The 25284-nt window shown below is 44.3% G+C and overlaps 1 protein-coding gene across 1 annotated transcript in view; it reads right to left on the bottom strand.

The window, feature by feature from the left end:
* Positions 1-1814: 1814 nt before the first annotated feature.
* MAST4 (microtubule associated serine/threonine kinase family member 4) overlaps positions 1815-25284 on the bottom strand; it is a 215588-nt gene continuing 192118 nt past the window's right edge. The window contains 10 exon segments of the mRNA XM_033163954.1: positions 1815-7908; positions 9132-9313; positions 10047-10183; positions 12162-12284; positions 12737-12966; positions 19221-19421; positions 20971-21203; positions 21486-21613; positions 23663-23775; positions 23920-24042. Of these exon segments, the coding sequence (XP_033019845.1) occupies positions 4145-7908; positions 9132-9313; positions 10047-10183; positions 12162-12284; positions 12737-12966; positions 19221-19421; positions 20971-21203; positions 21486-21613; positions 23663-23775; positions 23920-24042 (5234 nt within the window). The 3' untranslated portion in view covers positions 1815-4144.

Below are 25284 nucleotides of genomic sequence, written 5' to 3'. Positions count from 1 at the left end.
GCCACACATGCTTATAAGGGAATCCCACTTTCTAATACTAATTTTTGTTCCAGTTGTTGTTGACTGTACAGGCAGTCCTCATTTTGCATGGGGTTCCATTCTGAACCCATGCAAGCATAAGCCCACTCTGCTCCATCCCCCCAACCCCTTTTCATGACATCTTTATAACATTTTGGGGGCTGTTTTCAGGTTTGGTGCAGTGTGCATGTGTGTGATCGTGCATCATTCAGGTGCGCCTATAATCAGGAGTTGCCTGTACTGCACTCTGTTAACTTGTTTTTGACATGAGATAACATGGCAAAGGAAATCACTGCAAGGTATGGAAATAAGAGAAAGCCAATTTTACTGTTCAGTCTTGCATTTTCCAGGTAGAGTTCATTCTCAGTGCCATATAGGAGGCCACCTCACAGTGCACCAGGTCAGGGTAAGGTTGACAATATCTTAACCTGAAAAATGTAAGGCAGTTGTTCTTTCCTAGGTGATCATTTTACATTTGGCAAGGAAGACTCCTGCTAACTCCTGGACAAGAAAAAGCTTGAAAGTACATCAGAAGTACTCAGCCTAGGCTTCCATATTTGGAATAAAAATGCCACAATAATAAACAGCAAGGCGGTTCTCTTTTTCATTACTGTTTGTTTCATGTATTTTCACAAGGGTTGAAGAGGGTAAATATTACACACACAAATAAGGGCTAAACTGGATGTGGTGTGGCAGCCATATGTATTTTATTCCAGGACCTACCTAGATCCATCGATTTATTTGCTGCACAAAGGGAGTTAAACCTTCCCCATTTTACCCTGCTGAGTAGGGCCAGTACAGGAGATGGTTGTATTTGAGTTGCCACTCCATCACTCTTCCTCCCCTCCCCTGTTGGCAGTAGGGCCCTCATGGACCTCTTTTTCTCTCTTCTTCCATTCCCCCCCCCCCTTTGTTGCTGCTTTAGTAGAGGCCATGTTGAATCTCTGTCTCCTCCTGCCCTGTCCTCCATGTCTCACTCTACACACCCCCGGTCCTTTGTCCGATAGAGGAATTCAGTCTGCAGTCCGGCAACTCTGCTTGCATTATCCCAGTTTGCTGTGTTTGCTATGTTATTCTTCTATATTTAGGCATACTGTGGGGGCACCACAGCAAACCACAGCAGTTCACCCCCACCCCCTTGAGGGTTCAAAAATGGTTCATGAGGGAAGAGCAAAACAAGTGTCCTGATATTAAGCTTTCTAGCCAATTATACACATACCACTTTGTGTTTCAACTAAATGTTACTTCAAGCACGTAACAGGAAAGGAAACTCATAAATCTCAAAATAGTGGCAATTTTTATATAGCCAAAACCATCACCTGACATCCAAACAGAAAAAAAACTTTTATTGTAGCCCCTTGTCACTAGGTTATTTGGTCATTTATACCCTTTTCACACATAGAAGGGGACTGTGGGGTTTCACTGCTAGCCTTGTCCCAAGGTTGTGCAGTAAGGTGTTGCTGTCTACAGGAGAAAGTCTCTGTGTGACCACTTCTACATGCACCAGTTTTCCCAAGTGTTCTGGAACCCAGAAAGTGTGTAAAGTCCATGCATGTATGCTTTTCCCTGCTTAATGTGTGAACATGGGGGGGGGGGCTGGGACCCAGGGGGCTGTTGCCCAACAGCAGCCTCTGGCTATCTGCAATGTCCTCTTACGCAATTCATATGAGAAGGGAATATGTTTTATCAGTGGAACAAAAGGCCATGCTGTATGGACTCCTTCCTTTTCTGCTTGTGCATTTATAGAGCTATATTTAGTGAAAATTCAAGGAAGCTAGTTCAAGAAACAGACTCAATTCCCTTTCATGCTCAGTTTATTTTAATGTTCTTCATAAGTATAAATAATTTTATTCAATACCCAAAGGTTAGGTCATCCATGTGGATTTCTTAAAGAAAATAAGACAGCAAACACTTTATTGCACAGATCCTAACTTTTTTTTTTTAATAATTTGATAATCTACAGTAGGAAGAACTACAAAGGGTCATTCTAATATACAACCAACACATAGACTGACGAAAGAGTACACACTAAAGAGGATCTCTAACAGTTCACTGAAAGGTAAACATCAAGAACAAGGAACTACATGAATGCAAGCTTAGGTGCTACTACATTTCTAAAATAAGCGGGAAGTATTTGGCAGAAGTGATAAAGCACTATACAAAATATACATAAAAAGATACATTTGTAAACAAGAGAGCTAGGTGTGCTTTAAGGGAAACAAGTGGAAGGTTTTTAACTTGCAAGCAAATGTAAACTATGGGATAACTCCCAGATAGAAATGTCATGATTTTGGAGTGCATTAGTGTTTAATTATTTCAACCCCCAAAGCACAGATATAGGCTGTAAATGCTAGAACCACTCACTTCAAAATGTTTTCCCCCAGTTGATTTTAACAATTCATGAGCACATGGAAAGGAACAGAATATTCCAGCACTGTATGGAAAATTACAGGGACTTGCTGGTAATTTTATTTTCTTAACAAGGATTTCAAAAATGAACAAAATCCCAGTTGGTTTACTCATTTTTCTCAGGAAAATGCATTCAGCATACTTGTAAATACCTTATAAGCAGCCAATTCATTATTGGGTTATGCTTGGGTAAATATAGCTAGGGAAATGGTGCCGGGGGGGGTGCCCTGAAGGAGGGTCAGCACTAAATGAGCTTTCGCAAGGAAATATACAAGAAGAAAAAAGCACAATTGTCTTGTGGATCCCAGTCATTTTAGCATACTTATCTGTGATATTCTTTTTGGAGTGTTGCTGTACATGTTTCCAAAATACCAAATACTTTCCCTCCAAATTTAATCAGACAAATTCGACATATTCCACTATACACAAAATTCAAATAAGGCTTAGCAAAAAGTAAAAAGGACACCAACATTCTAGCACCAAAAAGCTCCAACAGCCCCCCTTTTTTCCTACAAAAGAATGCCTTTTTCATTAAAAAAAATACATTTACTTCTTTTGCATACAAATAAAGATCACAATATGAAATGTATAGAGCTACTTAATGTACTTCAAGAAGAATGTTAAACCTAGGATGACTTGCTAAAAACAGCAAGATTAATCTACAACATAAGGCCCCAGCTAGGTATTAAAATGTTATCAGGTGTTTGATATATCATCTAGATACAATGCTGAAAAATGCCTCCCCTCACTTCACCACTTTTGTCATAAAATAGAAAAGAAAGCTGAACTGCTAAATGCTCAAATTTACCTATCATGACAAAGATGATTCATTTGTGTACATGAAAATTGTTTTAACACTTTATGGCATGCACATCTGTATGTTCTTCAGAAAGGCCTGGACAGAAATAAATGTGACCTGAATCAAGGCAGCAGGAACTAAGCTCAAGAAGGTATATTAGTCTAAGCCCAGGATGAGATGAAAGAACACAGGGCAATTTCATATTACCAGAAAACTATATTATGAATGGGATGGTTTACCCATGATAATGGAGACTTCTCTTTCCCAATCATGCACATAGTCTAAACAAGAGGCAGAAATTTGTGTACTGAAGAGCTCCAGTTTTAACTAGCAAAGTTAGCTCACTACAATAATACCAACCTTGCTAGCTCTTAAATACAATTTTAAATTTACTGAAAATCACTAAATTTACCATTTCTTCTATTTTAGAGTTGTGCACAGCTTTTTGAACAAGGAAAGAATGGAGCGTCTTTCTTCTCCCTTCAGACCAATATATATTTGTGGGTTCTGTCTAGGCCCAAGTTTTAGTAATTCTGCTTCTTCTTAAATTATGGCAAACTAGTGGCAAAGCAACTATCATTAAAAAGATACAGTAAACAATGCAATCAGCAGCAAAGTAGAGACACTACATTCTAAACGATACACACTAGTAAGTATTTACAGATAATTTGTCATCCCACCCGCCCACAACCTGTCTCTCAAATTGTAAAAGTATTTTTGTACAAATACAATATGGTAACAGTTTAACCGGTTACATTTGGGAAGGACTTTTGAGAGGGGAAGGAAATGAGTCCTTTCTTTACACACCCTGCTTAAGTGGCGCTGAATATATTTTTTTCTGCAAGAAAATACTACACAGTGCTGAAGGTAAGACAAGACACTAGGTTTTCAACTAAGCAGTCCTGTTTGCGCGTCTTGCTATTGGGAGGGTTTTTTGTGAGGACTGCTTCGGGAGGTGTCTTTTCCTCGCCTCTGCCGGGCAGAGTCTTTGTCGGCTGAAAGTGCATTGGGAGAGTCAGCTGGAGTCCCTGACTTTGGCAAATCTTTACCTACATTCGGTTTTCTCACAGCAGAAGACTGAGGCAGACCGGGGTCTTTCCCCTTCATGTCCACAGCAGAGTGAGACCTCTCTTGGCTTTTGTGCTTCCCCGCCAAGTCTGAAGTGGGAATGTTCTCTTCCACAGGGGACGGAGTATAGTGCAAGCCCAACAGGGAAACACTTTTAGTCATTTCTGCCCTGCTGTCTGCTGAGGAAGAGCTGGCTTGCTTTTTCACTTCCCTGCTGCTCAGTGCAAGTGGCTCGGGTAACCCCAGGCTAGCCTTTGCTGAAGGCAGAACAGGGGCTTCCGGCCTAGATTCAGGAAAGGCTGGTGGGCACTCAAGCTGCTTTGAAGCTGTGCGACATGAACTCTGCAAAGCAGGGGGGGAGGAATGTTTTGCAGCATGCTGCTTGCTCCCCTCGGATAGCTGCTTTTGATTCATGTGCCCTTTTCCTTTAGTGTCTTGAAAGTTCTTCGCACCCGTGACTGCCTTTTCCACTGCTTTTCCTCTGGCATCACAGCTAAGAAGGGAAAGGTTAGGATCTGGCTTCCCATGGTCAGTTTGAAAATAAAGTGCATCGGTGCATTTCCCTCCTTCAGGTTGCATTTCTGCAGAGGTGGCCTGAATGTTCGGGCTCTTGTCAGCCGGTTTGCTCAACAAGGAGCCCTCTTTTACAGCCAATGATATCTTGGGAGGCGTGTTCTGCTTGGTACGTATATTGAATGGCTTTTGATCAACAGGGTCATTTAAACTTGCCATCTCTTGCCTCTGAAAATGCTTAGCACCATCTGGGGCTACTGCTGCTGCCTGCTTTTTATTGGAGGATTTAAGCTGTTTTTCAGACAAGGTGCTATTGATGTGGATTGAGGGTTCTGACCCACATTCTATGACCAGATGCCTTTCTGCCTGTATATGCTCATTATTTAGCTTTCTCCGAGAGCCTGAAGGGTGTGATAAAGAATCCAGTGCAGACTTATTGACGTTTTTCCCCTCCTTCGAAGAGCCGGCCAAAGCATGAGCGGCAGTTTCTTTTTCTTTTACGTTTGTAGCTATTTGCTTTTGTGTCTGTTTTTCAGAATGTTTTAATTTCAAGAAACAAGTGTCAGGAACTGATCTAGATTTAACAGGGCTATTTTCCATGTATGTTGCAGGTCTCATATTATCTTTAATGCTGCAACAACCAGGAGTATCCGATACAAAGGGCCTGTTTAATAATTCTTTTGCAGCAGGAAGATCAGAATTGCTACCTTGTTGCTTAGAAGCAAGGCTGGACTCTTTGTTACCAGCTGGAGGCTCCACATTTTTGGCCTGCTTCTGTTCTTTTCCCCCCTGGTCCGTTTGCATGGTTACACCAGCCAGAAGTGATGCTTCAGGCTTGGAATATCCACTTGCTTTCTGCAGGCCCGACTCATTTGCTGAATAGTCTCTAGTGGTGTTATCATCCTCTTTTACCGATGGCTTGAGCACATCTTTGAACTTTGTTTTTGAGCTTGTTATTTGTACTTTTGCTATTCCACGTATTTGCTGCTGAGCAGCTGAATCAAAGGAATACCTTTGAATGCGTTTTGCATCCTGATTTGGTGACACGTCTGTAACAGATTTCTTTGATGGAGAAACCTCAACTGCCTTAGGCTTCTCTGGAAGGATGCTATCACTTGGTTGAGGCCTTGTGTGGTTGTCTGGCCCTTCTTTGTAGGTTTTCTTCTCTTTCCGTTTGGCTTTCTCGGGATTTCCCTGTGCATGGGCAGATTTGCAACTTGTCAAGGTGGAACTCTGGTTTTGGGAACTACTGGATTTAGCCTCATGTGCAGAAAGCTGAATAACCTCTTTCTTTTGATTACTCACCCTTACAGAGGGGTCACATTTAGTACTGAAATTGGAAAGTGTCTTTTCTGACTGCTGTTCAATGGTCACAGGCATTGCTGGTGAGCTCTGAGTACTTTTATTTGGCTTTGGAGACTGGAACTTTAGAAGATTAGATTCATAAGGACTGGATTGTTGAAAGGCTGGTGGCTGCACTTTCTGACAAGACGGCTCAACCTTTACACTGATGCCTCCTTGGCAGATGAGTGGTTGGCCATCATTTTTGGCATTTTGGCCCCCTGCAACTGCACATGAAGACACTTCTGTCTTTGAAGACTGTGGCCCAGAAATTAAAGCAATATCTAAGGTGCCTTCAATTGGCTTCAAACAAGACACAGACCTCCCTTCTAACTTATATTCTGAAGGACTCTTTCGGACAGGTGACTCTGTGGAAATCAAGGCTGATTTCTCCACACCAGCTTCTGTTCGCCCAGTCAATCCTTTGAGAGGAATGAAAGGAACAGAGTTAATCTGAGTGGCATGAGCACTGCTAATAAATGATCGGCTTTCAGTCACCAAGTTGGAATCTTGCAGCATGTTTATAGGTCTGACTGCACTCAGCTGATGGCATTCATGTACACTTGGTGTCAGTTTGGACTTTAGCACTGGACAGGAGTTGTCATCTTTTTCTTCAAAGGACATTTTCTTCCGGAGATAATCAATATTTGCAAGCTTACTATCTAATCTTTCAAATTTGACAGATTCTTTTGTTGGTGCAGTTTTATCTACATTTTCTCCTTTCCCATTCGGCATCTTGTCAGATGAGTGAGGCAGAACGTTTTGCAATGTACATGGAGGGGGGATTCTTTTGAAGTCATAAGACAAATGACTGAGCTCATTAAGTGGAGGCCCATGACATGGTGTGTGTGCATCCAAAGCAGTACAATCATTTGATCTCATGCTTGCATTCTTCTGAAGGGTGTCTTTTAGCATGCCACCTACTGACTCTGTCTCCAGAGCTGCAATTTTAGCTTCAAAGTGGTTTGATCTTTCCAAAGCTTTCTGAAATGCTTTTTTGCCATCTCTCTCTTCTAAGCATGAGGCAACTGGGTTTTCTGATTCACCACATATTTCATGTACGGTGCTTGCTTTCTTCAAATATTCCTGTTTCTCCGCCAGATCTTGCTTCTTCACAACTATCTTAACCTTTAATTTTTCTTTATCCAGCTCATCAACAGATTCTTGCCTGCCCAACTTCCTGGAAATGGGACGTTTCAGGCAGCCTTGTTCAGCAGGTCTCACTCGTGTGAGTGATGGCACATCAGAAACATTCTCCTCCAGGCTCTGAAGGGTTGTATCACGTTGACATACCTCTCTATTAACTTCTTCCTGAGTTACTTCCAGACTGTGCTTGCGAGAGCACAAGTGTTTCTTGTCAGTGCCATAAGAAGGGGCAAGTTTCTCTTCTGACTGAACCCTCTTGAGCAAAGGAGACCTTGGTGGTTCTGCACTCTTAGGCCTAACTATGTGTCTGACAATAGTGGGAGGAGAGTGCATTTTTGTAGGGAAAGCCTGAGCTATTTTTGTGTTTCCAATTGAATGCCCCAGTAAAGGTGATGGAGACCGCTGAGGAGATGTTGGTTGAGGTGTTGGAGAAGGAGTCCGTGCCAAAGGAGAGAGAGGAATGCTGCCAGCTGATTTGCGTCTTCCTGACCTGTATCTTTGCCCACCAAGCTTCGGCCCCAAACCATGAAGTGTGCTGGGCCTAATATGCCCAGAACCAGCTGGAGAATTGGGTGCACTTGAACTTGGAGAGCTACTCTGAGAAGAATTTGTACCTGGAAGAGAACAAATAGAACTGCACTAGAACCTTGAATCAATGCTTGTCAACAAGCTATAAAAGATGTTGTTTCTATACAGACAAGAATAATAATAATAATCAAACCCAATATGGCTTGAAAATTACTGGCTTTCAAAGGTCAAATCTCTATAGATTTTTCATCCTCCTTGCCTGCATTTCCCATTGAAGTTTAAATTAACTGAACTTGGCCTACTTTCCGAATTTTCTAAGAGGACTTGACTCTGCTATATGGTCTAATACTAGCTGCCTGAGCTGATATGAATATAGAGTGAACACAAGCCACTCTGGATGAATGATATAAGCAGCTCTTCAGAAACTTTTAATAGTGCGATTAGCTGGGGTTTTGGACTACTGAGGGACAGCATCATCCCAGAGGTCATCTGAAACATGCTCTTGGAAGTGAAGCAAAAAAAGAAAAGAAATACAGAATAAATGACACTGCAACAATATTTGATGGCTTAAGAATTTTTAAATATTTTTTCTCTAGTTCAAGAATTCACAGGAATTCTAAAAGTTGGTTGTTTTGTTTCGGCTTTTTTCTTTTGGAAAGTTAAGCTCTTCACTTGCTGAAGATGCAACAAAGCTGCCCAGTACATTGAGGTGGCTGTGAAAGCCTGCTCGTGTGTGAGCATCTGAGTGCAACCACAGTTGGCCCTTGGGTGTCATTAGATAATCCCTCTTTCCTTTCAGTGGGTATCTATTGTCAGGCATCGGAGGAACCAACCTCCACAGCAGCTTGCAAGGAACGGATAAGACAAGGAAAAGTCCTTACGTCTGCTTTATATTCAATATTCACAGAGAGAGGCTTGGGAATGCAGCCTCTTGGAATAATGGCGTTGTCCTGAGTGAGTCTCCACCCCCTCCCTCTGTCTCATGCGCCATTGCTACGGGTGCTGAAAAATGCCCTCTGCCTTTGAGCTCTTTGCTCTCCTACTTTCAATGCTCGCCAGGTTCTGGGAGAAGGGGGGTCTGGAATGCTTTCTAAAGACACTGTCTCCGTCAGCTGTATTCATCAGCTGCCATCCCCCTGGTGCTTCTTCTTCTTCCTTCTCCCATTATTTCCCAGCTTTCCCCCTCATCTGCCTCTGAGCTGAACCCCTGTTGTAATTCTGAACTGTCTTCTTCTTCTCTGGAAGGGTCAGGCTGAGGAGGCAATCTCCACCATTCCTCCTCTGCCCAGTCCCTGACATCCATACTCACCTGAGGGGAAATCGGGGGTGGAGCGGAGGCTGGGTGTTGGTGAGCGGGGAGACAAGCTGTGAGTTGGAGAACCAGGTAAGCTCTCCCCTGATGAGAGGGATCGGTTCAGGCAGGAGAAACTCCGACTAGTATGAAGGAGGGGCGAAGGCTGCTTAGCCAGCTTTTTGAAGAGAGATCTTCTCCTAATGTGAAGACAAGAGCTCTTCTGTAAAGCATGCTCCCAACAACACAGCAAAAGCAGATGTCATAGTACTACCTCAGCGATAACAACATTCCATTTGCCAACAAGGAGTGAAAAAACATTATAGGACTACCAAGGTTTTAGGCAACACTGCAGCCAAAGTTTAAACTCTACAAAATCAGGTCTTGTGGTATTAGAAATGTGGAATAGAGCTCTGGTTTGTACCATGTGGCCTTTAATTATTTATTTAAATAATAAATTAAAAGAAAAGAAAAAAGGTTGTCACTGTTGCAGGTGACAACAGAATTTAAAAATAAACCCAACCCCCAAATTTTAAGTTCTGAAAAGCTCATCACAGAGGGGTCTTGGTGGAAATCTCTGTCCAGAAGCCAATTGTAGGGCAGACAGGCCATAGAGCTTCTACAGGCAGCCTTAGGATGGCCTTCAAGGTAGACTGCGTCTTGTGGAGGCCATAATCCTTGGCGCAACCCTGAAAAGTTTCAGTCCCCTGGCAGGATGCTGAAGTGGATATACACACAATGCCTGAGCCAAAATCCACCTACATCTGGAATCAATAAAATTGCAGAATGTTGTCTGCCTGAGTTTGTTCATTATACACTAGCTGTAGCCATGCATGGGGAGGGGTGGTGGTGCAACCGGGACCGCAACACCTCTTTCTTAATAGCAAAGAAAACAAACTACAATTTATTCTGTATTAAGCAACCACAACTTACCTTTCCAAACTCTCCTTCTTTTTTGTTTTCTTACTCCGTCTAACCATTCGGCCCCTATAGCTATTTCTTCTAGCTGGTCCTGTTTTTATTGATGTATTCTCAAAGGCTGTTGTAGTAATTGACACTTTATTGCCACTCTGTCAAGTAAGAATTTTCAAGGCGTAAGTTGTTACTGAACCATTTTCTTCCAAAACAGCAGATCAGGAGATGTGCATCATTACATAGGAAGAAAGTTTCCTCTTACATCAATATCACCAGCAATCATTGATCTTTACTGGTCCCACCTACCCGAGTCATCCTCTTATTATACCAGTCCTTGACTAAGCCGCTTCTGGTGAACCAGAGCAGCGCACGGAAACGCCGTTTACCTTCCCACTGGAGCAGTACCTATTTATCTACTTGCACTTTAACGGGAGCTCACCCTGTCACGGGGATTCGAATCGCCAACCTTCTGATTGGCAAGCCCTAGGCTCAGTGGTTTAGACTACAGTGCTACCCGCATCCCTTCAAGCTGAGTTTAGGAGGTTATAAATGCTTTGTTAGCAGAGAGTGTAGTTCTAGCCACCTTGAAGGAAGTGGTTGCAAGACTACTTTTGAAATAAGTCTCCTTGGACCGCAAAGAATTTTATCAACACCTGGCTGGTTTCTAATGTTAGGCAAAGTGTTGGAACAAGTGGTTCTGGGTCACCTCCAAGCACTGTCAAATCAAACTGATTATCTAGATCCATGTCATTCTGGATTCTAGCCCAAATCTGGAAGTGAAACTGCTTTGCTTGCCTTGATGGATGACCAGTTCAAAGAAATGGACAGAAGGAATCAAGTGCATATTATATATGAAGAACTCTGCCTATAAGCTTAGAATCCAAGCAGTGGCAGACCCAAATATGCTTATGTGTTTTCTGGGTAATATAGACTATACATTAGTAACACAGCAGGACATATTCACTTATTTTGAGAACAGAGAGTTAAAATTAAAATCTCACTCCCATGTGGGGAGGGAGGAGAGAGAGAATTAGTCGCATGCTCAAGTATATATGTAGGCCCGTTCTCTTTCACCACCTGCTGGATTGATGCTGCATCTGAGTAATCTATTTGCTGCAAGTAACTAAGACAATTACTGAAAATTACTGGTGACAAAACTGGAGAGGCCAGGTCCTCATACTACCCTTTAAAATAAAAAACAAAAAACCCTCAGTGAATTTGTTGCAGCATGCCTTGAATCACCTAGCCTTTCTAAATGACAAAAACAGAGTTATATACAGGATGCACTTGATAGAAACATGGAAAGGACTAGAGTGCAATTGAAAGGGCCAGCTGCTGAACACCCGTTTTAATACAGCAGTGACATTTGTTAGCTGTTATCAGAAAGACTGAATGAGGATGAAATAGGATTACACAGTTCAGAGGATTGATAATTGCAAGAAGTGCTTCATTTTATATCATTACACTTGTGCTATTTTTCTATTCATTGACTTGGGAATGCATCTTCACCTACACTGCATGTCCCATCTCTGTGTGGGGAGCATTCAGGCTTCAGCTTTATTATGTTTAAGTGGTTCTATTAATCCGTAGGCTTTTAGCAATTTTCCACTTGACTAGCCAAATATATGTGGTTCAAAACCACCACCAAAGGAGGGTTATGATAACTGAGTTATTTATAGGTTCTGAGAGCTCCTCCAGCTTCAAATAAGAGATGAATATGAAAGACATACCAAATATTGCAGAATTCTTTGATGCCTTTATGCTCCATTTAAAATTACAGCCAGCTAACTCAGGAAGATGTTTATAAATTACTTAAATGCTAGGTTACCTTAAATTTAGATTCATGATTTTAAGTGCCAAATGGGCAGCGCTGGGATATATGACATGGCAAGGTTGTGTTTGAATATTCCAATGGGGATCTTGTCTGCACTGACCCTGTGGCTGCATCTTATTGCTCTCACTGTAGTCAACTTGGTGAGTCCTAGATAAATCAGCTTTAAGGCTGGATAAGCACGAGTTGCTAATAGCTACTAAGATTCAGCCTCCAGAAGTAAAGGCATCTATTGAATGAATGCTAAGCATCAGGTTTCTTGTACAAAACTTAAAAAAAATATAAATAAATAAATACTGTACCTTTAATAACAGTTCTATGACTTCAGTATGAACAAGGCCATGCACTGGTTCTCCGTTGATATGTGTGATGAGGTCACCAGCTTTCAATCCAGCATGATAAGCCGAACTTCCTTCTTCAACATTCTAGAAAGCAAAGAGAGGTATTTTTGAACCAGAAATCTTATTGCAATTATATAAGCTATGTCTATGTTAAGGATAATGTAAACTGAGTGTTTAATGGGCAGGGTATAAATAATAAAATTATTTTAGAATTTCGTTTTGGTGTCCAGGTAAGATGGAAAATGGAACTTGAAAATGGATTAGGGAAGCCAATAGATGTTGGGCTAAGCAAATCAAGTGGCTCAGCTGACAGCAGCAGACTGTGATGCAACTAACTTTTTTGGATCTGGATATATGATATCTGGGTTAAGAGAGCACTTAACAGATGCGCAGAAAATTCTAAAATTATTAGGTCTAGAATGGCATATAATGAACATACTGCCCCCTACAAGGCGACCCAGATAGCTTGTTAGAATGCCAGCATGTTGGGCCATTTTCATTGGCTGTAGACTTGAAGCAACAAACATAAGCCTTACCCAGACAATATGCTGTACTGTGTAGATGTCACTATCACCCACATACACTCTGATTGCGCGGATAGTAAATCCATACTTCTTGCCTGAGGTGTGAATTATGACAGGCTGATGAGGACTTGCAGAAGCAACTGAAGAATCACGGCTAGGCGAAGAATCTCTAGAAGATGAAGGATCTGAAGACACGGAATGGGGGGACATTGGACTTCCCAAAGGAGACACACCAAATATATCTGGAACAAATGGTCCTCTATATAAGAGTACATTCTGAATTTATGTTCATACATCCTACATATGTAGACTAGAAAACTAAGCAGATGCTTAAAAAAATAATTCTCTCCCCTGCAAATCTAGATAAATTTCCAAAACATTTACAATACAGTGGTACCTTGGTTTACAAACTTAATCCGTTCCAAAAGTCCGTTCTTAAACCAAAGCGTTCTTAAACCGAGTGTGATGGCCTGGGAGTCAGACTCTGATGCTGAACCTGAGGGATCCCAGCCTGCACAGGATTCCCCGCCTCCAGAACCAGCTGAGCCGGGGCCAGGGCTTGAGCCTGAAGGATCCCCACCTGTGCTGGATCCCCAGGTGCAGGCATCAGCAGAGTCTGCTCTGGCTCCTGATGGGAGGGAGGACCCATTGCCTGCAGGTGCTCCACTCCCAGCCTCTTCAGAGGAAGCTGAGGCTTCCCCTGGGTCCTGTATCCCACCATCCTCTCCTGAGTTACAGAGGCTCAGGGCAGAGAGGCGAAGGGAGTTAAGTGTCTGCAGGAGGAGTGCTCGCCTCCAGGCCCGGAGGAGAGGCGAGTCTCCGGAGGATCGGGACCGCCCTAAGCATAGGGCCAGATAAAAGCCAGCCAGACGCAGCCCAAGTTGCGTGAGCAACTTAGTTGCAAGCGTGTGCTCAACCTGCAACCTTGTGCCTGAACCTGCCTTGGACCTTGACCTGCTTCCTGCCTCGCTCCCTGCCGGACTGACCTCCTTTGGACCCCTAGACCCAGGACTGGACTTGGACCTCGCTTCATGGACAAACCCTTGGGGCCAGCACAGTTTGCTCACGCCACACCCGCACTCCCCCTTCGCTGGGGTGCGTTCGGGAGGAACTAGTAGCCATGGCCGACCAGGCGGCTGCGCTGGTGGCATTGGCCCAGGAGAACCAGGCCTTGACCCACATCGTGCAGCAGCTAAGCAATGCGGTTACGGCGCTTCAGCAGCGTTTGGATGCCTTACCGGCTCCTGGGGCCGCCGCCCCAGCTCCTGGCAAGTACCCAGTGGCCCTGCCAGAGAAATTTGATGGGTCCCCAGCCAGCTTTCCCATGTTTCTCGCCCAGGCCAAGCTGTATATTCAGGGGCGAGCTCGGGATTTCCCCGACGACCGCACCAAGGTGCACTTCCTGATCAGCTTGCTGAAGGACCAGGCGGCCAAGTGGGCGTTGCCGCTGCTCCGGCAAGACTCCCCCTTGCTGACAGACTATACGGGGTTTTGCAATCTTCTGGAAACCACGTTCGCCAACCCTCAGAAGGGGAGTCAAGCCAATCGGGCAATTCGGCGGTTGAAACAGGGCAAGTCCACAGTGGCCACCTACGCCACGGAATTTCGGCTGCTGGCGCAGGACTTGACCTGGAACGACTCTGCACTGCGGGACCAGTATCTCGAGGGACTTTCAGACGAGATACTGGATCAGCTGGCCACGTTGGATCGCCCTGCCACACTGGATGCCCTCATCCAACGGAGTCTGCAGATAGACGATCGGTTGGAGGACCGTCGCCAGGCCCGGGGCCGCCAGCACTCCGGGCTCCCGGCGCCGGTGCTTCCCTGCAGTTCCGTGGCCAGAGCTGAGTCATTGGAGGAGCCGATGCAGCTCGGGGCAGCGCGGCCTCGCCTCTCCCCCTCGGAAAAGACTCGGCGTCGAGAGGGGAACCTGTGTCTCTACTGCGGTGGGAGTGGACACTACGCCCGAACCTGCCCTGAGAAACGCCAGCCGCAGGGAAAACGGCCAACCCCAGTAGCCAATGGCCCAGGCTACCTGGGGTCCCAAGCATTGCATGATGGGCCCTCACCAGTGGAATTGCAACACCTCATGATACCGGTGCGTCTATACCCCCCCGGTGGGCCCTGGATTCTCACCCACGCTCTGGTGGATTCGGGGGCAACCCGCTCCTATATGGACTCTGCCTTCGCCACTCAGCATCAGGTGCCGCTTCAGAACAAGCCGGAACCAGTACAGGTGGAAGCAATTGACGGACGGCTCCTACGCTCGGGCGCTGTTACTCGGGAGACCCAGCCCTTGGTCCTGTGCTACCAGCAGCACCGGGAGGTGCGAACCCTGGACATTGCCACCATGCCCCGGTTTCCCCTGGTGCTTGGGATGGACTGGCTGGAGTCGCACAATGTTCAGATCGACTGGGTCAATCGGACTGTACGCTTCCCAGACCCGGGTTCCCATGCTCAGTCCGAGTTAGTAGCTGCTGCCCCCATGGGGCAGGCTGTGTCAACGCTCCCTGCCGTGTACCAGGACTATTTAGACGTGTTCGAGGAACAGGGAGCAGACCAGCTGCCGCCTCATCGGTCCTTCGACTGCGGCATAGACCTACAGCCTGGGGCGCCCCTGCCTGTGAGCCGCCTATATTCTCTTTCGGAGCCAGAGCGTGAAGCCTTGCAGGACTTCCTTCGCAAGAACCTGGAACGCGGGTTCATTAGGCCCTCTACCTCACCCACTGCCGCTCCTGTACTCTTCGTTAAGAAGAAGTGTGGGGAGCTTCGCCTCTGCCATGACTACCGGGCCCTGAATAAGATCACCATCCCAGACCGGTACCCCTTGCCCCTTATTGCAGAATTGCTGGAGCGGGTGCAGGGGGCGCAGATGTTCACCAAACTGGACCTCCGAGGGGCCTACAACTTGATTCGGATCCGTGCCGGGGACGAGTGGAAGACGGCATTTGGGACCCGGTATGGGCAGTTTGAATACCTGGTTATGCCGTTCGGATTATGCAACGCGCCCGCCGTGTTTCAACGGTACATCAACCACGTGTTCCAGGACTTGCTAGACAAATACGTGGTGGTGTACCTAGATGATATTCTGATTTATTCCCGTGACCCAGCCCGTCACGAGAGTCATGTTCGATCCGTGTTGCAGCGCTTGCGGGAGCACCGCCTGTACGCCAAGCTCAGCAAGTGCGAGTTCCACCAGCGGTCAGTGGACTTCCTTGGACACCGACTCTCCCCTGACGGGGTGCAGATGGACCCTGGGAAGGTGGCTGCGGTTCGAGAGTGGGCAGCGCCCCGGAACCGCAAGGACTTACAGCGGTTCCTAGGGTTCGCCAACTATTACCGGACCTTCATTGCAGATTATGCTCATTGCACCACCCCATTAACCCGACTGCTGCGCCCCAAGACGCCCTTCTCCTGGGATGAGGAGGCTGAAGTGGCATTTCAGGGGTTAAAAGCCTGTTTCCAGAGGGCGCCGATTTTACAGCATCCTGATCCCTCTCGTCCCTTCGTGGTGGAGACTGATGCCTCCAGTACGGCTCTCGGTGCCATCCTGTCTCAGCAACATGGACCTGATGCGCCGCTGTTACCCTGCGCTTACTACTCCCGGCAGCTCCTTCCGGCGGAGCGTAACTATACCGTGTGGGAGCGGGAACTACTGGCCATCAAGGTGGCCTTTGAGGTCTGGCGCCATCATCTTGAGGGGGCACGACACCCGGTGGAAGTGAGAACGGACCACCGGAATCTGGAGTACCTCCAGACCACCCGCAAGTTGAACCAAAGGCAGATCCGGTGGGCGCTGTTTTTCTCCCGGTTCCAGTTCCGGATCCGCTACATCCCTAGCTCCCAAAACCGGAAAGCGGATGCCCTGTCCCGGAAACCCGAGGACGTCGCGGACACTGTACAGCAGGCAGTACCGACGACTATCTTACCACCGGCCGCATTCCTGGCCACTCAGGAGGCCAAGCCGCTGCAGGCTCGGGTGCGAGAACAGCAAAGGGTCGACGCTTGGGCTCAGGAACGGCTCCAGGAACTGTCTGACGGGTCATGCCCTCGATATCCGGGGCTAGCCCTGCACCAGGGCCTACTGCTGCACCAGGGTCGTCTATACATCCCACCAGGACCATTGCGGGCTGAGGTTCTCCAGTTGTCCCACGATGCCCCAGCAGCAGGGCACTTTGGGCGGTACCGGACCACCCATCTGGTAAGCCGGGAGTTCTGGTGGCCCCGCCTGAAGGCTGATGTGGCACGCTATGTTGCTGGTTGCGATGTCTGCCGGCGGGCCAAGGGTCCTACCGGGCGACCTCCCGGTCTGCTCCAGCCATTACCAGTCCCACCGCGTCCCTGGCACACGGTCTCGCTGGACTTTGTGGTGGACTTGCCCCCATCTCGTCACTGTACCTGCCTCCTGGTTTTCACGGACCATTTCACTAAGATGGTGCACTGTGCCCCCTGCCCGTCCATACCCACAGCTAAGGAAACGGCTCAACTGTACTTGCAGCACATCTTCCGCCTGCATGGCCTTCCCGAGCGTGTGGTTTCTGACCGCGGCGTCCAGTTCACATCCCACTTCTGGCGAGCCCTGCACCAGACCCTTGGGACGGAGGTCTGTCTATCTTCGGCCCACCACCCGCAGACCGATGGCCAGACGGAACGGGCAAATGCGGTGCTGGAGCAGTACCTCCGGTGTTACTGCAGCTTCCAGCAGGATGACTGGGTTGATCACTTGCCATTGGCGGAGTTCGCCTACAACAATGCAGTGAACGCCTCCACCCAGCAGACCCCGTTCCAGGCCTCCTACGGCTACCATCCACGTTTGTTCCCAGACGTGCTGCCAGCTTCCGCGGTCCCCGCAGTGACAGACTGGCTTCAGGAGCTTCAGTCCCAGCAACAATTATTGATGGAGCAACTGCGCCAGGCCAAGGACGCTTACAAGGCCCAGGCTGACCGACATCGTCAGGAGGGGCCAGAACTCCATGTTGGCGATCGGGTGTGGCTCTCTACCCGTCACCTGCATCCTTCTCGGCCCTCACGAAAGCTGGATGCACGGTTTGCCGGCCCATTCACCATCACTGCGCAGGTGTCGCCGGTGGCGTTTCGCCTCCAGTTACCTCCATCGCTCAAGGTTCACCCAGTATTCCACCGGTCCCTACTTAGTCCAGTCGCCCCGCCCGACGAGTTCCACCCAGACAATCCACGACCGCAGCCAGTTTTGGTTGAGGGGGAGCCTGAGTTCGAGGTGGAGCGCATTCTCGACTCACGATACCGCAGGGGGAAGCTCCAATACCTCATCGACTGGAAGGGGTATGGGCCTGAGGATCGTTCATGGGAACCAGCGGAAAACGTCCACGCACCTGCCTGCCTCCGTGATTTCCATGCAGCTTACCCCAGCAAGCCTGGTCCAGCCCCTCGGTTGAGGGGGAGGCCTGGGAGGGGGGATGGTGTGATGGCCTGGGAGTCAGACTCTGATGCTGAACCTGAGGGATCCCAGCCTGCACAGGATTCCCCGCCTCCAGAACCAGCTGAGCCGGGGCCAGGGCTTGAGCCTGAAGGATCCCCACCTGTGCTGGATCCCCAGGTGCAGGCATCAGCAGAGTCTGCTCTGGCTCCTGATGGGAGGGAGGACCCATTGCCTGCAGGTGCTCCACTCCCAGCCTCTTCAGAGGAAGCTGAGGCTTCCCCTGGGTCCTGTATCCCACCATCCTCTCCTGAGTTACAGAGGCTCAGGGCAGAGAGGCGAAGGGAGTTAAGTGTCTGCAGGAGGAGTGCTCGCCTCCAGGCCCGGAGGAGAGGCGAGTCTCCGGAGGATCGGGACCGCCCTAAGCATAGGGCCAGATAAAAGCCAGCCAGACGCAGCCCAAGTTGCGTGAGCAACTTAGTTGCAAGCGTGTGCTCAACCTGCAACCTTGTGCCTGAACCTGCCTTGGACCTTGACCTGCTTCCTGCCTCGCTCCCTGCCGGACTGACCTCCTTTGGACCCCTAGACCCAGGACTGGACTTGGACCTCGCTTCATGGACAAACCCTTGGGGCCAGCACACCGAGACATGCTTTTCCATAGCAGCGGGGGACTCAATTTACAAATGGAACACACTCAACAGGAAGCGAAACATATTCTTATTCCAAGGCAAAGTTCACAAACCAAAACACCTACTTCCGGGTTTGCAGCATTCTTTATCCAAGTGGTTCATAAACTAAGCTGTTCTTAACCCAAGGTACCACTGTATGTATCTTTTGCTGGGTAGGAATTTTTAAAAACTGAATGAATGATCTAAAGGTGCATTTACATTAAAATTTCCTGTTCTTTTTCCATGGAGATTCCTACATATACAAATTATTATTCTCCTATTTACAAAAACAAAAAAAGTTAATTATTTAAAAAATATTACTTCAAATTAAATACCTAGCAAAGTTGCACTAATATCACATTGCATGAAGAGGAAAGGGGTATATAAAAGCATATACAAGCATCAATTTAATAGTTATAATCATAATCTCTACCTCCTGGAATCATAAGGGATAGAGCACTGGCCGAGAGGGACTTTGTGACTTTTCCAGAGATCTTCTTTTTCTCTGTTGTTTCTAATCGCTGACGAGCCATATGAGATGCTTGTTCATTGGAAGGCTTTGAGGAATTATCAGTGCTGTCCACACACTCACTTCTTCCATTTATCTGATCCAAGTGCTCTGAAAAACTTCCAACTGCACAAAAGAAAAGAACAAGCAAACTGAAGAAACAAACACACCAAGAGGTTGGGGCAGAATCAAACAACACCGTAAAACAATCTCATTTCTAGGAGCATATACATACACTAAAATGTTATGCCCATTATTGACTTAATTGTTAGCCATGTCTAGGGATCAGGAGTGAGCCAAAACAATGGTCCCCTTCCCCTTCCATGCACTAAACTCCCCGTATTTGTGGAAATCTACAACTTTAGACTTTGAATAAATGTACTTGATAAGGAAAGGAGTGAACAGCTAAGATGTCCTGCACAATTTATACTGTCGTGTAAGTGTTTATGCAAGACTTATACAACTAAAAATATAATAATTTAACAATGAACAAAATGTATCCTACTCTTTTATGTGAAGTGTCTATTCCTAAATTAGGTGATTTACGCTGTCATTGGTAACAATTGTAGCTGATGCATCAATGATCCAAAAATATTTTTAATAAGCAAAAAATTGATCACCAGCAAGTGAAATAGCCTGCACTGACAATGGTCACATGCTAGCTCCTGAAGAGGAGATTGCATCCAATGTGCTCCTCCCAAGAAGTTTTGGCTCAATGTGGCACCTAACCCAAGGTTTAGCTTAGCATGCTTAAGGTCTCTCTTTCTTATCAACAAGCTGTAACCAAGGTTTGTTCTAAGGTTATAGGCTGAAGTTTCTGAAATATCATTACTGCAGTGTGCTATAGATGGGGATGCCTTTGAAGATGGTTCAGAAACTGCAGCTGGTGCAGAATTCAGTGGCCAGGTTGCTTCCTGGAGCAAGATGTTCTGAGCACATAACACCAACCTTAGTCCAACTGCACTGGCTTCCAATTAATTTTCAGGCTTAATTCAAATGCTAGATTTGAGCTATAAAGCCTTATGTGGCTCAGGAACCCAATACCTCAAGAAATGCCACTCCTGACATAAACTGGCCCAGAATGTGCGAGTGTCATGTGAAGCCCTTTTCTGAGTGCCCCCTCCACTGAGGGTCCCGAGGGTGGCAACATGAAAATGGGCATCTTCAGTGGTGGTTCCCTACTTGAGGAATGCTCTCCCAAAGGAAGCTTTCCTGATACCATCTTTGTCTAGTTGTAGGTGTGATGCAAAAACTTCCATTTTTACCTGTGCTATTAGCCCTTAATTTTAAAAGTTTAAAAGTATTTGTGGCCTCTTTTGATGGGGCAGGATTTGCTAGACTTTTATTTTATTTGTTTGTCTTTTAATGTTTTACTGTGTTTATTGTAATTAACTGTAAGACACTGAGTCATTTCTATGAGTAAAGCAATTAATTAATGATACAGTGCCCATGAAAGTCACTGCCACCCATGTACGTTGTTAATTAAAAGAGAAACCCCCAATGTTCCATTACCCATTTAGATTATGCATTTTGTGTTGCATGTAGTTTGGCTCTAAAACTGAAGACCTAATTTTGATCTTGGAATTTAGGAAGGAGAAGGTCAGATGTAACTTTATACAAAACAGATGAACAAAACATACATGTTGTAGTAAATACTTCCATACTTGAAACTTACCTGACAGCGTGGAGCTACTGATCGTGCTTGCTGGAGTTGTTACCTCCACTTCATCTAAAACAATTTCCTCACTAACAAATGCAACCTTTTCTTGATCTTTGCAGGATCCAGCAGAACGTGGCGATTCTTCTTCATCTCCTTCAGCTGATACTGACAATTTTGGAAGTAACCCTGAACTGTGACGTTGCCTAGAACTTTCAGTACCAGAAGACAAAGATGTAGATAGTTGCTGCCTACATTTAAAATGATATTTACACAATATAATTAAATAGGTGAACACAAATCAAAACCAGAAAAACACAAAATTTTGCAATGTTGCATTAACAGAAAAATTAATCAAACACAATGGTGTTAAGAGAGAACCAATGTCTTACTGTACACATCTCATGATATGTCTGGTCTTTGGCATGTCATTATAGTTTGGCCTAATCTGCTTCATAGGATTATTGTGAAGTTACTTTATGATAATTCTGCATACTCTATTGGCAGGGGACAAATATGAAATAAATACTTACATTTCAGAATATTCTGAGCTCCAGCTTAAAGATTCTGCAGATGTTAGTACTATATTCTTTGTTCTCTCTGTTGTATCTTCCTTCTCTGCTGTTTGATTTCGAGTTCCTCGATCTATACTGCTAAAAACCTGTGCATGGGGGCAAAAGAAATGATAGCTAACAGTTGTTTGTATCTAAAAGAACTTCAGAAAAATACATATCATGCAGAGCTCTGCATGCTCTAAATACTTATAGGCAGTATCCTGGAGTTTTAAAGGACTTCAGTAGATGAAGTTCTTAAAATGATTTTCAATTCTACTGTCCTTGGTATCTTTGCTAAGCAACAGGGTAGCTAATGGCATCTTTTCTGTCATGAATTCATCTCATTTCTTCTTCACCTTTGACTTTATGTACTATGGACATGCATGCTAAACCTGTAGATGCTTCAGGATTTTTTTTATCATAGGATCAGTGCATATCTCAAATACTTCTTAACCATAAAGTCACTGAAAAAACAAAAACAAAAATATCATCAAGTCATATAATGGCCATCACTCAGGAATGCAAAATGGTAGGGAGAGTGAGCTGAAATTGACTGTGAAGATGAGAATAAATTGCTTGACTAAATGATTTAGAGATTTGGCGGGGGGCGGCCATAAAAAAGCCAGTTGTTTATCTGACAACCTGCATATTGAACTTGTTTGCAATGAAAAAAGTTGAGCTTTTAAGATATCAGTATCATACTATTCTTGTAGTACCCTATCTTACAAATGCACAGAAGCCATCCACAAAGAGAAGATTTAAATGCTTCTTGCTGTTTGAGAATTGGATTCCTGCTGCCAAGTCATGACAAAGGTTTAACATCACTAGACGGAAAGCAAGACCTTCTCTTGCTTTTCCTGTTTGCCCATTCTTAAATTGCCTCTACAGATGAATGGGGATTATGGATATCTACAGACAGGGAAGCATATAACTATGCACAAGAGGAACAGAAACTTTAAAATCCCTTGCATTTAATCATATTCTTCAAAAAGCATTTAGAAATGGTATACAGTTACCCACCAAGTTTATTTATTTACACATATAGCCCATCACATCACAGGGGTTTAGAGAAGGTACTGCAACAGCAGACAAACTATAAAAAGCATACATATTTTAAGATGTCAAAACTGCTCCTTGCCCTTCCCTAAACAACAACAACAACAACAACACTGTACTCTGGGTGGACAAAATTGTGCTTACATACTCATTCATTCATTTTATTTGTATACAATTTTTCCAAACACAAAAATGTGCTTAAAGAGGCTTGCAACAAAGAAACAGGGATACATTTCAAACACACACTACAAAACAATTTCATTATAACACCGCAAAACAATAACATACCCACATTTACATAATAACATAGCAAAACAATAGCAAATACAGTAACATGGAGAAAACCACATTCCAATACTATAAACAGAACAGCATGCAACATCCAATAGCAAAAATAACAAGGGAGCTTCACAGTTTCACCTTAGTCCTTTACTAAGGAATAACTAAGTTAAACTAAGTTGACTAAGAATATTCATCTTTATAAATTCAATACTGCAATAATTATGCTCCAAATTGCCGAAGTTTATTTTGGATAAGTTAAAACTGAACTAAAACCTAAATATTAGCTTTTACTATTTTCGTACGGGGTCTCTTCTTCATTACTTTCTCATTTTAAAAATCCAGGAGCAATGCTTTTAGTTACTTTCCTCTTTTGATCTCACATACTCATCATATGGAAACATGATGAACTCACAAAGGAGCAAGTTACAGGTGCAGAGTGGGGGGACATTTATTGTTTTTTGACAAATCACCTGGCTGGGTACAATGGAAGAAAGTGAACCCCTAGCTCAGGGCTTGCTATGGAGTGTGACCATTTTTGCATTTGTTTGAAGGAACTGAAATGCATAATGCTAATATATTTACTTGCTTTTCAGAAGGAAACATAATTTGGATATTTTCTCAAACAGTCCTAGTAAACTAAACCATAATAAATTAATAGTAGTAGTATTTACAGGAAGATCATTTAAAAAAAAAAACACCCCTTAAACGGACGTGCCAAAATGGCTCTCAAAAAGTCACCACTACACTTTTCTTCTGTTTTCTCATGCATTACACTCACCACAAATATGGTATATCTTATGGTACATACAAATGCTTACTTTTGAAAATCGATGTGAACATGAGGAAAACTGCCTAATCTCCAAATTAAAGTCTTCATCGTTTGTATCATCCTCTTCTTCGGTTTCCATATGGTGGTATTTCTCAGAACGAGCTATAAAATACAGGACAATCTGTCAGAATTTACTGTAGTTTCAAAACTAACTGAAGGACAGTTTAATTTTTGTTAATACATTCAACTTCTAGGGCAGTAAAACATAGCATTAAAATTATTGCTTCTGTAGAAAATTAAACATACTGTCAAAGTAGCTTGTGTCATCTTCAGATTCCAGCTGAGGAATGAATTCTGCCTTCTGTCTCAGCAAACTATTCCAATCTAAGTTTTGGAAGAATGGGTGCTGCTTCACCTCATAAGCACCACCTGGGGGAGCAAGAGAAGCCTGTCTGGATTAATTCTACAAATAAATTATTCAGTCATATTTATTTTAAAATAATAATACCATTTATTTCTAAAACGGTTGTCATGTTGTTGTTGTTTTTAAATGATTATCTTGGATTAACCTGTCTTTAAAAAACAAACTACAAAAACTTGAGACTGCTTCCCAGTCCATCTTAAGTAGGTAAAGCGTACGCCGGAACCGGTATTTACTTTGACACAGAAGCAAAGCATTAAACAAACCAGTAAGAATACATTAGAAACTTGAGCCAATGAAAGGACATTAACATTTCTTTTAATATTGAGAAAATAGTCTGTGAATATTACCAACTGTTTAATTACTTTTGTGAACTACATTTTCATATTCTTCTCCAAGGGATAGCCTGAGCTCAGGTAAGTTAGAAACAACACAATGGCTGTGATATCAAAAAAATAAAAACACCCACTATGTAATATGAAATAATATTAACAACACACTGGGAAATAAACATTGGTGATATTGCATTTTTATTTGATGTTCATTTCGTTGTCTATATTTTAAACTTTATTTCAAAATAAAATTCCCTGTTAAAAAGGCTTTTTCCTTAAAAACAATTTATTTATTTTTGGGTAGTTGTACACTGAGGAGACAATCTGGGCCAAGATACAATGGAGAGGTGAGAGGGAGCTGAATTATATATATTGGATTGAACTGGTTAGCCAATTCTTTGGTGTTTCTGCACTCAACAGATACAGTATTTTGCAAACTTTTTTTCTTACAGACATGAAAATTGCTGGTGGGTAATTAATGATTAACACAATGATTTTTTTTGCCTGTTTTATCAATTGTAATGTGCTGTGCTAGATGATGTATGTTTTTTAATTGTACTTTATTGCTTCTTTCATTTCTTTTTCTTTTTATTTAAATAAAAGAAGCAATAAAAATACAATTAAAAGTTATACGAATATTTTATATGGTGAAGGTGCCATCTCTTCTCTTCAATCACAAATCCAGACACTACATAACAGTTATAGATTGACTTTCTAAGAAGATCTGGGGGGCAGCTTATTGGTTTTTTATTCTTGTTTTTATTATGCCTTTTGTGTTTCTCATCCTCTATTTTTGTATTGTGAACCTGGTCCACATTGGCTACCTGAAATTTTTAGGGGAAGGGGAAGGTTAATGGGTTATTGTTATTGTTGTACTTGTCAAAAATGTAATTTACAAGTACTTTGGAAACCAATGTA

The sequence above is a fragment of the Lacerta agilis genome, chromosome 11 (assembly GCF_009819535.1).
Source record: "Lacerta agilis isolate rLacAgi1 chromosome 11, rLacAgi1.pri, whole genome shotgun sequence".
Taxonomy (NCBI): Eukaryota; Metazoa; Chordata; class Lepidosauria; order Squamata; family Lacertidae; genus Lacerta; species Lacerta agilis.
The sequence above is the reverse complement of the archived record's forward strand: the minus strand, read 5'-3'. Positions and strand labels throughout refer to the sequence as shown.